Raw genomic sequence first — 13,125 nt, forward strand, 5'->3', positions numbered from 1 at the left:
TTTTTGTAATGCCCTGATTAATTTTTTCTCTTTCTAGGTTAATATGGACGATAAGTTTGGGCAGATCATGGTTGAGAATCTTCGAAGGCGGCAGTGTGACCTGGCTGGAGTTGAAACTTGCAAATCTTTAGACTCTCAGGTTGGTACAACAAAGCATTAATATAGTTTTTGTTAATAAAGGCCACTTTCCTCTTCCCAGATAAGATAAATTTAGGAATTTCCTGAATACCTAATTTTCTAAGCAGTCTCACATCCTTGTAAACAAAAGAGGGTAGTGTGGTGGCTGTTGTAATATTTTTCAGCAGTTCATTTAATATATTACTAGCAAAGTCCCACAACCAATGTACCTTTTATGGATAAAGACATAGTTAAATTTTTATGGGAAATTTAAAAATGATTGTTATAATGAAAATGAGTTACCTGTGGCATAGTGGATGGAGAGCTGACCTTAGTGCCAGGAAGACCCAAAGTCTCACTTCTGACACATAATGGCTGTGTCACCCTGGTTAAATAATTTAACCTTACAGGGCTCTAGGCAAACCTCTTAAGACCATAAGTCACAAAGGAGGTGCTGACCTGCATTGGAAGAGAGAAATTTGTAATCAGAGTTAATTCTTTATACTAATGAAACCACAGGCCCTCTCCCTATATCTGCCGTGTCTTGAAAATACCTTTATGTGTGTCAAAGATATGCCCATTTTCTTTCTAAAAGTGTAATGTACTGTAAGAGTGCTGTTTCATAGTGCCAAACTTGCATAAAATGACTGAGGGAGATGGGAGAGGAGTAGACTGATTCCTAGGAACTGAACGTGTGAAAGGCAGACACATAATGGAGCCTTATTCTGGGCTGTTGTTTGTTGAGATACTTCATTCATCAGACCTTCTCTCCCACAAATAATCTTTTTGACTATCAAGTACTCTAGCCTGTCTGAATTTATTCCCAACTCCCCACCTACATCACTGTACTGCTTTTTTTCTCATTTATTGGTAAGCCCAACTTAACAGCTACTCTCTCTCTCCTATTCTTGGCAACTACCTGGGGAAGATGCCTTATGATATTTTTATCCCGGAGGTATTCTTACATCTGGAGGAAACCTTTCTATGTGAGCAATTATTTCCAGACATTTCCAAGACAGATTTCTGGAAGGGAAATCATATTAATGATAAACATGTTCCTCTCCTTAAGCTGTATAGTTTCTATATACCCCCATACCTACCCATAATTATGCTGATTTCCCCATCACTTCTGAACCTATCCTAAAAAATACCTGCTTTAACTTTCTAGAACTCCTTTGGACTTAAGACTTAATGTTTCTTAAGCCAAGTCCCCCTTAGATTTCTACCTTAGATGTTTTTTTTTTCTTATCTTCCTGATCCTCCATTATTTTCAGTAGAATATGACTTCTTATACATAAAAAACTTACTATTATCTTGAAACCATCGAGCCATAAAGATTGGTTATGCTAATCCTATGATTTTACAGATGAGAAAATTGAGGCCACCATAGATGAAGTGAATTGCTTGTGGCACTTCTAGATATTGGTGAACTATATAAGAGAAACTCCCAAAAATGGATTTTATTTTAAGGAAATTAACTATGGGTTATAGTTTATGACCATGTCACTTTTAACCTATTGAAAGATTTTGGTGGTACAATCAAATATTATATTTTTGTTGTTGCTCTATCCTTACCAAATGGCAGTCATCTGATCATTGAATTGATTAGCGAGTATTTGACTTCCTCCATGTAACCATAGAAGTTCATAGAAGAATTATGGAAATGTTATAAGAGATTTTCTTGTACTTTCAACTGACTGGATTGCATGAGGAATCCAGTTCTTTACTCCTACACATTCCAAGTCCTAATCTGCTTTGTCAAGAGTGCAAGGTCAGAGCAAGATAGTTTTGCACTTTGTCACATACTCATACTTCACAGTTGGAGAAAAACCTCTGCAGAACTGTTTGAGCCTTCACAGCACAATGCCAGGAACCAAGGTTCTCTGCCTACCCAGGAATGGTTCCAGAGATGTGGATTTAGAAAAAAGGTTTCTTTGTGGGTTACAGGATCATGGAAACATTGACATGTGCCTAGGCCCCTCCCCTCATTTTATATGATCAGTGTAAATGCACCCTAATTTGATGTTTCTCTTCCTCTTGTGGGAAATCATGTCAGTAAGTACTGAAAGTACTGATAAACAGAAGTTGGCACTACTGCCATGAGGGAGTGTGAAGAAAAGATGTAGGTACACCTCTAAAATGAAGGGTTTAGATTAGATGATCTCTGATGTCCCTTTAAGCCTGACTATTTTGTACTAAAATGAAGGGGATGTCTAGAAAATAATCATAGATCTCACATGTGGAGAGAGTACTTTAAAGTTTGTAAAATTACTTCCTTTATGAGAACTTTGTGAGGTAGGTGTTGTTTTATGATCCTTATTTTAAAAGTGAAGAACCTGAGTTTCACATAAATTAAATGACTATCCCAGCTATTTCACACATCTAGTCAGTTGAACCTGAGGCATTAATCCTAAGAACAGTATGGGGGCATTTTCTAATCAAGTACTAAATTGTGTGGTATGGACATGGAGGACTATTGGAATTCAGAAAGCAGTGATTAGGGCTGGAGCAGACTCAGGAAAGGAGGTAGTTTCTCAGGAAACTCATGATGATTTAAAAAACTATTATCTACTCAGTACAATGCAAGCTTCTTGAGGTCAGGGACTGCTGAATTTTTGTCTTTGTATCACACTGTCATTTAATACAGTGCACATAGTAGGTGCTTAAGCTTAGTTGAATTGATTTGATTTGTATGTTGGTTCTGTTTTCTCTGCACTTGCACATTCCAGAAACAACGTCTGTTGTTAAATGGATGGGAGAAAGCTTTTGCCGTTGACATGATGGAATTATATAGCAGTCTACCCCGAGATGAAGTGAGCAGGTATTGATACCATCTTTTTTTCGTAAGTGGAAATCTCTTCCAGATGGTATGTCTTTGATAGTTCATTGTGTATTTAAAATGTGTAAGTTTTTCTCTCTTAAAATTGTTATTTATGACTGTAAACACTCCCCAATCCAACACATACCTTATTTTCTTATTAAATCTTTTTAATGTGAAAAGAACTAAAAAGACAGGCTTTGAAATAAGGAATTTGTTAATTTAAAGAAAACCTCTTTAAACATCTCTAGAGAAATTTATTAGTTATTATTTGAGAAAAAGTTTCTTCCAGCCAGATTTTGTTGTTTTTTAGTTGTTTTCAGTCATGTCTGACTTTTCATGACTCCTTTTGGAGTTTGTTTGTTTGTTTTTTTTCCGGGGCAATGAAGGGCCGGTGCTCTATCCACTGTGCCACCTAGCTGCCCCCTTGGAGTTTTCTTGGTAAAGATACTGGAGCAGTTTGCCATTTCCTTCTCCAGATCATTTTACAGATGAGGAAACTAAGGCAAATAGGGTTATGTGACTTGCCCAGGGTCACACAGCTGGTGTCTGAGCCTGGATTTGCATTCAAGTCTTCCCTTGCATTTCAGGTTCAGCACTCTATCCATTGTGCCACCTAGCTTCCCTGTAAAACAAATTATTTCAGTCCAAATAAAGTTATCCATGGAAATATCCCAAGAAACACTTGAAATGGAAATAATTACTAAATCCCATAACTTCTATAAGGTCACCAGTAGTTTTAGCCGAGTCAGTCAACAGCCCTTTATTAAGCACTTCACCCTGTACAAAGTGCTCTATTAAGCTTTGGGGATACAAAGCAAGGCAAATCAGCCCCGCCTTCAAGGAATTCACATGCTAATGGGCAAGAGCTCACTGTTTTACCCTGAGTGTCATTAAGGAAAGATAAAGAATTATAGAATCTTACAGTTAAAAGGGATCTTACATGTCTTCTAGTTCACTCACTCCCTCTCTGATCCAGTTGTTCCCTCTCCAGTATTCTCAACAAGTTGTCATCCAGCCTTCACTAGAACACTTCCTGAGCAGCTGTTTTCATTTTGGGACAGCTCTAGTTATTAGAAACTGCTTTTCTCCCCTTATATTAAACTAAAATATGCCTCCTTGCAACAGTTCTGTCTTTAAGAACCATGTAGGATAATTCTAATCCTTCTGAGTGACATCTCCTTTATATATTTGTAAATCATTCTCTTGTCTCTTCTTAAAGTCTTATCTTCTCTAGCTAAATTCTTTGGAATACCCTCATCCTCCTAGTTGTCTCTTTTTAGCATTGTCCCTCTGAAAAGGAACACAGTGCTTCACAAATGGAGCGAGCGAGGCTGAGGACGGGGACTATTCCCTCCCTAATTCTCAGAACTCTGCTTTTTAAAATCTAGTGCCTGGAGTCTGGAACGATTTTTAGTTTTGTTATGTTTTCTAGATATTACCTGCTTTCTTTCTTATTGCCTTTTTCCATAGTGGTTTAGACATAAGGGTACTTTCTCCTTTTCCTTCAACTAGTAGTCATTGGACCATGAGTGAAGCATGGACTTTTCCACCTAAGACGACATGAAGTGCACATTCACTGGTTCACCTTTTGATTCTGTTCATAGAAGCCTCTTTTCAATAATTTGAGTGGCATCCTTGGTTTATAAGAAACATCCCAGCTGCCTAATAGAATTATCTCCTTGCCTGGAGCACTCCCCCCCCCCACTCCCTCACCCCAAACCCCACTCCAGTCAACAATTGTTCATGGAGCTCCTGTTCTATGTACTGGCCCATGCTAGGCATATTCCCAGTCTATAGACTAGATTCCCAAGAGTAAGGATGCATTCAGGGGGCAGAATAGATTCTGGGCTTGGAGTCAGGAAGGCCAGAATTTGAATACTGTGTGACTGAGCAAATCATTTCACCTCTCAGCCTCAGTTTCTTCCTCTGTAAAAGAGGGATAATTACCACCTACTTCATAGGGTTGTTGTGAGAATCAAATGAGATAATGGATATAATGTGCTTTGTTTATCTTAAGCACTCTTTAGATGCTAGCTATTAGCTTTTATTTGTATGTGACTTTAAAAGAAATATTATATTGGTGCTCTTTTTTTCATACTGCTATCCTCTCCCATCTACTCATTCACCTCACCCAGTAGCACTTTCCCTTGTAGCAAAGAAATACAGCTTAAGCAAAACAAATGTACATATTGACTATGTCTATTGTACTTATAGAGGAAACCTGTTATTATTAAATGGTAAATAACAATAATCCAGAGTTTAAAGCAAATGGTAATTTAAAAAATAAACATAAAATAATAGTTCTTTTCATGTATTAAGGCCTAGAAAGCATTTTGCTCATAATACCTCCATGAGAAATGTAATATAAGTCCCATTTTATAGATGGGAAAATCAAGGCTTACAGAAGTGAACTGACTTGGCTAAGATCCCATGGCTAGTAAGTATCAGGTCTGGAAGTCAAAACTAGGGCTCCTTAATCCTCATCTTGTTTTCTTTTGGCCTCTTTCCTTTGCCTTTGCCCTTATGATGGAAATACTATCATGTTTTTTGGACCCCCATGAATACTGTGTGAACAGCTGGCTGGTTCTCACTTCTGGTAGAAAGCACAGTTGTGGTTATGTGTATTCCCATATCCCATCTCTTCCTTCTGTTACCACATCCAGTCACTTTTCTTCTAAATCTTGTGTTTTATATTTTGATCTTTGTGTGCTTAATTGAGATTCCTGTCCACTCTACAGACCATTTTTAAGGCCAAGAGCTTTAACAGGCAAGTGGGGAAGGAAGGGTCCTTTACATCTGGTTCCCTGGACATTCAACCTTCCTGGTTTTCTGAGGTTATGAGTTAGGTTGCTACAGATGTTCTCCCGTACAGATGGTGTTAGAGTTATGTCCCATCCATTCTAGTGATTTCACTGATCTCTCCCATTAACTGCCATGTGTATTAAATTTGGATTTGTGTTTGAGATATTTCACAAGACAATCTCACCAAAAAAATCCAGTAAGATTTGCTGGTGCATTTGGGATAAAGGAAATGCCAAATTAACCAAGGCTCTTCAACTTAATTCTGCTTTCTTAACCTAAAAGCAAATGTTAGGTATACTTATCTTCATCAAAATCTTTCTGGGATCTACAGTATCAAGGGACAAAGAGATACCACCTTTTACCTTTTGATTCCTTAAAGCTAACATTTATCTTTTGGTTTTACTTTCTGTGGCCCCATGTACCCCTGAGAGTTGCCATGCCTCTTACACTGCTCCCACCCTCCTCAGTGTGCCCTCTTGGGAAGCCTCTTCCTAGATCCTGATGTCATTGCTGTTGTAGGTTTGTCCTGCTAATAAAGCAAACTCTTCTATATTCTGATCTTGTTGATAAGTCATCCTGATTCAGTGGGCCTGGAGTCTGAGGACCTCAGTTCTAATCCCAGTTCTACTGCCTGGTCCTTGTGTGTGTGACCTCTGGCAGGTCAGTTTTACTTACTTCTTGGAGCCTCAGTGATTTTCTCTAAAATCAAGAGTTTGGATGAAACATTCTTTAAGGTTCCTTGCAACTTTAAATCTGTGATCCTAAGTGCTTATTTAAAACCTACTATGAAACTGTGTGACCCCTGGTACTGAAAGTTTTGGGAGATCGAAAACAAGTAAGTGTAAAATCCTTACATTTCTCTAACTCCCTAGTGTAACTAACTAACAGCTAATGGCTTTCACTAAGAACAGAAAAGTGGCCATTATTACCTTGGAACCTTGCTATTACATTGTTTGCTCAGCAGCTGCATTCAGTTTAAGATAGATGTGTCTTGTACCACTTCTGAGGGTGTTTAATGACTACCTAAAGGACTTTGTATTCTGTTTCTTTATGTGTTCTACTGCATCGAGCTCATGGCTTCATAGTACACTCTCAGTAAATATTTGCTGTCTTAATGGGCAGTGCATTAGCATGGACCTCCAAGGACAGTGCTAGACCAAAGTTGTAGAGTATTTAAATTCCCATAGGTAACTAGTCAATAAGAAATTTGGTTGGTAAATTAAAAAAAAAATTTCTTTGTAAACCGTATTAGAGTATTATGAATTATTGCCTAGAACATAACTTTGTGAGCTCCAGATTCTGCTGTAAAAATCAAAAAAGTATTGACAGCTCCTAGAAAAGATACTTAGCAATAGGATTATGGTTGGACTTCTTGAAATCATATTCACAAGATAAAAGAGACAGGACACCCACATTGTGATGTTGTAGTAATCGCAGTTAAAAAACAGCAACAACAAGAAACACACACACACACACACACACACACACACGAACACACACACGACCTCCCAGCACTTAAGTGCTTTATGGTTATGCAGTGGACTTGATTTACATTTATTCTCATTTAATCCTGAGAATGATCATGTTGCAATGGGTAGTTTGAGTAACTTAGCTTCTCTCGGCTTTGTTTTTCTTCATCCATAAAATGTGCAAATCATGATTTTACAGAAGAGGAACTCATAACTTCAGAGGCATAGAGTGCAAAAATGGCCTTTTTAGAATCATGAAGCTAGTAATGCCTGAGTCAGGATTGGAACTCAAGTTTTGTGATTCCAAGTCCAGTGCTGATTTTACAAAGAGTTCTGCAAATATTTTGCCTTTAAAACAGTTGCATGTACACTTATAATAGCTGAATTTGCTGCTAAGAAATTAAACACTTAAATTTGCATCCTGTATAGACAGACTCAGGACATTGTTCTCATAGGACAGTGTTTAAGTTTAAACTCCTGACTATCTTTTTCCTTGTTAGTATTCAGTTATGAGAGAAAAACATCAGTATTTACAGTGTGTTAATACTAAGAAAAACATGTCACATTTTAATATTTAGGTTTTTAATGTAAATATTTGTAACTATAGCCCATTTCTATTTTCCATGTTATTTAAATATTTAAATAAATTTTGTTTTTGAATGGCATACTTGCATGGAGAAAACAAGTTTTACTCTTTGTAAATAAACAGATTGGTAGTTTTAGACTTGAATTTTTAAAATTCTCTTACAGAATAGAATCACTCGAATTCCTTGATGAAATGGAGCTTCTTGAGCAACTTATGCAGCATTACTGTCTTTGTTGGGCAACAAAAGGTGGAAACAACCTAGGTAAGTTCTTATGAATAATAGTACCTATCATTTACATAATATTTTCTAGTTTTTAAACTGCTTCCTTCACAACAGCATTCTGTAAGGGTGAGCAGCATGAAACAGTGTCCTCTTTCACAGAAAGCTGCAAAGACGGTAGCATTTTTTGTCTTTGTATTTCCACTGCTTAGCACAGTGCCTGGCACTTAGTTGGTGCTTGATACATGCTTGTTGATAGATTGATTGACAGGGAAATTGAAGCTCTGAGAGGTCAAGTGACTGACTGGCCAATAATCAATCACACATCAAGTATGTCTTGGAACTAGGACTCAGGTGGGGGCCTTCTGGCTCCACACCCAGTGCCCTTTATGTTAAACCAAATTTGTGCTGTTTGTTGACTTGACTATTCCAGACAAGTGGAATTTTCCTTTAAAGATTACAAGCACTTGAAATACTCCAGCCATGAAGGAATGTAACATTCCATTATTGGGTCCTAAAGTACGAATTCTCTGGCCTGGAAAGTATAGACATCCTATCAGAGTCCTGCCTGATTTGGAGAATTAGTCAGTATAGCCTTTGTACCCTACATGTCCTTGTGGCCCAGAGACAGGGAGCTCTTTAAACTGTACTGAAAAAGGAAGATGGGGTAGAGATTTTCAGGTCCATTGCCCATGCACTTACTATCTATTGACCCTTCTCAAATGGGAAGGTGTAACCTTCTCAAGTAATTAAAAGCCCTTATTGGGAACTCAGGGAAGCAATAAAGAGACTTCTTGTCTTCACTTGATCACACAGATGTTCAAGTGTCGTTGAGGGATGTCAATGTAAATACTTTACATGTCCCCTGAGACCACTGACATTAGCCAAAAATAAAACTTTTATGATAATTAATGATGATGGTCTTGTTGGGATAAGAGTCTGGACCTGCAATTTCAGTAAAATAGAGCAGTGGTGCCAAACTTATAAGAGGTATGAACCAGTTTAAAATGTGTTTGGGAAATGTTTAACAAAATAAATAAAAATATAATACAGCATAGTTAGTGATAATTTGTGGGTTTTTTAAGTCAATATGCTTTCCTCAGGGATCTGTTTCTACTTCAGTTGACATTACTGGTGTCAGATACCAAGATGAGGAAATGCCCTCTACCAATATAAGATGGTAGTGGTTCAGCAGTTTAATTTTTTATTTCATTTATTTATTTAATTGTGGGGCAATGAGGGTTAAGTGACTTGCTCAGGGTCACACAGCAAGCAAGTGTCAAGTGTCTGAGGTAGGATTTGAACTCAGGTCCTCCTGACTCCAAGGCCAGTGCTTTAGCCACTACTCCACCTAGCTTCCCCCAGCAGTTTATAGGATAACGAATTTCCTAGGGCACTGAGACATTGACTGAGGGTACAGAGCCCCAGGTCTTCCTGTCTTTGAGTCCCATCTCTCTAGCTACAATACCATACTGCCTCTGTGTTGTTGGTATTACTATAAAAATAATAAAGCACCTAATGTGCTTGACACTGTTAATAATTATCCAGGATTGCTTGTGTTATAATTACAAAAATAATAATAGCTGCAGTTTTTGTAGCACTTCATTGTTTACAAAGCCTTTTACCCACACTACCTTCTGATTTTCTCCTTACAGCAGGATCTGAGGTAGTTAGGGCAGGTGCTGTCATCTTCACTTTACACAAGAGTACATTGAACATTAGAGGGTTTATGAACAAGTTTCTGTGCAGTAATGAGCAGCCCAAGGCTTTTGGGGAAGTAGAAAGCAGCTGGTTTAGGGTGGACATAGTAGATTAGAGGGTGTTTGACCCTGCAACTCCCTGCGGCTCCCCCCCCCCCCCACTGTCCTGAGGGGAAAAAAGGCATCTCCAGAACAAAAGCTGCTTTAAGAGGAACTAGAACGCATCCCCTTCTGTTTTGGTCCTAACCCCAAAGACCTCACTCGGTTGAGTGTTTTGTTGGATGTGGTAGAAAGTAGAATTGACAGAGCAAGTGGTCTCTAGGATTCTTCCCATTCACCAACGGGAGCCTTGAATGGAAAAGTTTGTCTGTATCCACAGCCTGAAAAAAAAGGACATTACGTATGTTGACTTTCTGGACATTTTTTAACCATTTTATTCACCCCGAGACATCATGGTTGTTGGGAACATTAATGGGAAATGAAATTATTTATTTTGTATTTATTGGGCTTTATCACCAGTATTCTTACAGAAACAAAGCCAGCAAGTGTTAACACAAATCCCCAAATGCTTGCTAATCAGGGTTTTTATCCCCTTGGTTCCTTTTTTTTTTTTTTTTGGTGGGGCTATGGGGGTTAAGTGACTTGCCCAGGATCACACAGCTGGTAAATGTCAAGTGTCTGAGGTCGGATTTGAACTCAGGTACTCCTGAATCCAGGGCCAGTGCTTTATCCACTGCACCACCTAGCCGCCCCACCTTGGTTCCTTCTTGAGAACACTGGTAAGGATATTATGAGTTAGAGGACAAATGACAGACACTGACTAAAACTGTAAACAGTAGGAATAGGAGGTCAGGTTAACTAAATTATATTAAAATTTAGGTAACATGGGTTAGGATAAAGCAAGGAAGTTGGAGTAACAGCAGTAATAATGGGTTCTATGTTAACTGTTTATTTAAGAAGCCACACATCCTATCAAGGGGAAAACATAGCTGTCCCAAAACCATATTTATGTTCCTTCAAGACCAAGGAAAGCATGGGGAGGGATGCTATTTTGTAAACTGTCATAAGCTTTAATATAAGTCCATTACCGTGACTCTATGGAATTCAAGCTATTAACATTTGCATAATACCTACATAATTAATAGAAATCACTTAGAGATCTAGGCATTAATGTATGGCAGAGGCACATCTATCACTCTTATTTTTCAGTTTCTTTAGCTTCATCTAGGCTAAAGATCCTCCCAAATGTCCACATAGGAAGTTTGGGAAAGAGAATTTTATTCTAACTTCAGCACAAAACTCTTTCTTCTACTTTTGAAAACAACTTCAAGCCTATGACATTATCGATTGTAGATTAGTAGAAGAATCTTTGTATCCAGTAGACATCTTCTATGACTAGAATCTGTTAACATTAGAAGTTGCAAATGTATCTTAGTCTTATCTGTCTCTCAAATATTTCTCATGAGAGATTTTGCCTCTGTAAACATGCGTTGCCCATCTTAGTCAACATTGCCTCAAAATATTGAACGTTTTCTCATTCCCTTTAAGGACCTGACAGATTTCCTCTGACTCTAGCAGTCAACTTCACATTTTAGGAGCAGTTTAAAAAATTCATTTTTCCATTTAAAAGGAAAGAAAAACAAGTCCTCGTAACAAATGAATAGCCTTCCTGCTACTTCGGTGCTCATATGGAGGATAGAACTCCACGTGCTTTGGGCAGACCACCTCTGGAGGACTTCAGGTGGACATAAACAAGAGATGCACAGTATAAGAAGGCATGATAGATGACGGGTTGTATTCTGTACCTTAACAGAGCTATTGAATGAATGAATAAATAAATAAATAAAATGTCCCCAAAATCTTAGTGAAGTTTAAAGTTTTAATAACTTCGGAAGTACAAATACTACAAACTTACAAAAATATCATTTTAAACCTTAATTACTTAAATTTATTCTTACTCTTACTTGATTTTGTGAATTTTGAATAATTTTAATTTTTTATTTCAGTCCCTCTTAAAACTAGGATTATAAATGCAATCCTTTCAGTCATGAAGTAGCAGCTGATGAAAGTTTTTAATAAAAACTAGAGTGATGTGTAGCCCAAGATGGTGTTTTTGCTGAATTTTAATAAGAAACAGCTATATCTTAACATTTTTAATAACTTTTGAAATGTTTTTTAAAAGTTTATAGCATGTTTATGAAGTTGTTTGGTTTTTTTGTTTCTATGTTTGTTTTGTTTTGTTTTTGTGGGGCAATGAGGGTTAAGTGACTTGCCCAGGGTCACACAGCTAGTAAGTGTCAAGTGTCTGAGGCCAGATTTGAACTCAGGTCCTCCTGAATCCAAGGCTGGTGCTTTATCCACTGCACCACCTAGCTGCTCCCGCTTATAAAGTTATTAAAGCTTAAAACTGTACTAAGACTTTGGGGACTCTGTATATGTGTGTATGCATGTGTATGTATCTCATATAGACATACACATATATCCATTTAGTGAAGATCACACTAGAAATACTAGGTACCATAATGCAAATGTTGGCTGCCATTGTGACTCAGTCCCTAGATTTATCAAATCCCATTTTAGACTTTCTCTTGTTTTTGTTTATAAACCATGAATATTTAATACTGCCTGGTTATAGGAGGAAAAGCTGTGAACTAGAGTTCATAAGACCTTAGTTGTATGCCTGACCTTGTCATTAATTATCTGTGTTGACCCTGGAAAATTACCATATCTTTTGGCCTTAGTTTCCTTCTCTGTAAAATGTGTTTTAAGTTGGGTAATCTTTAAGGACCCTTTCAGTTCTAACAATGAATTTGTGAATGACTTGCACAGTGCCATGTGGCAAATCATTGATAAATACAAAACAGAATCCAAATATCCTAAGTAGACACAGCTCTTGTTTTCATCCTTAAATGATTTGTTTTCTTCTCCCCACAGGTCTCAAGGATATCACCTACTAAGAATTTCTTCAGGGAAGTTGTTGAACCAGAAGCCAAAGCTACCACTCCTTCCATGGAAGAAATGCTTTAGAGCTTTCTGCAGTGAAAACCTTGCATGTACACATCTCCCTCTCTTTAGTGTCACCCACACTCCCACTCTCCCAAAAGACTCAAGTAACCCGTATTTCTGGGGATGTTTCCTGGTGGTTTATTGTGTTAATAAATCTCTATTGCCTTGATGAACAGATTTGGCTTTTTCTATTGCTCTGCATCAGAATCTGGTGTTTGAGATTTTCAGACCCAAGGATTCCCCATTCACAAAGATTGCTGTAGCAAAAGAGAAAAATCAAGTTTGTAAGCTGTTATTACTCATTCACTTAGTCTTTGGATATTCTTTAAATGCATTTGAGCATAGCAGACTTGTGAGCTATGCCATGGGCTACATTTAGAACTAATGTGCAAACTGTTTGCCAA

General features: G+C 37.7%; 1 protein-coding gene across 1 annotated transcript in view; it reads left to right on the top strand.

Moving 5' to 3' along the window:
- LCMT1 (leucine carboxyl methyltransferase 1) overlaps nt 1-12,890 on the top strand; it is an 82,617-nt gene extending 69,727 nt beyond the window's left edge. The window contains 4 exon segments of the mRNA XM_043979647.1: nt 38-139; nt 2,847-2,938; nt 7,960-8,057; nt 12,650-12,890. Coding sequence (XP_043835582.1) covers nt 38-139; nt 2,847-2,938; nt 7,960-8,057; nt 12,650-12,672 — 315 coding nt within the window. The 3' untranslated portion in view covers nt 12,673-12,890.
- Nucleotides 12,891-13,125: the final 235 nt, after the last annotated feature.

The sequence above is a fragment of the Dromiciops gliroides genome, chromosome 1, assembly GCF_019393635.1.
Source record: "Dromiciops gliroides isolate mDroGli1 chromosome 1, mDroGli1.pri, whole genome shotgun sequence".
NCBI lineage: Eukaryota > Metazoa > Chordata > Mammalia > Microbiotheria > Microbiotheriidae > Dromiciops > Dromiciops gliroides.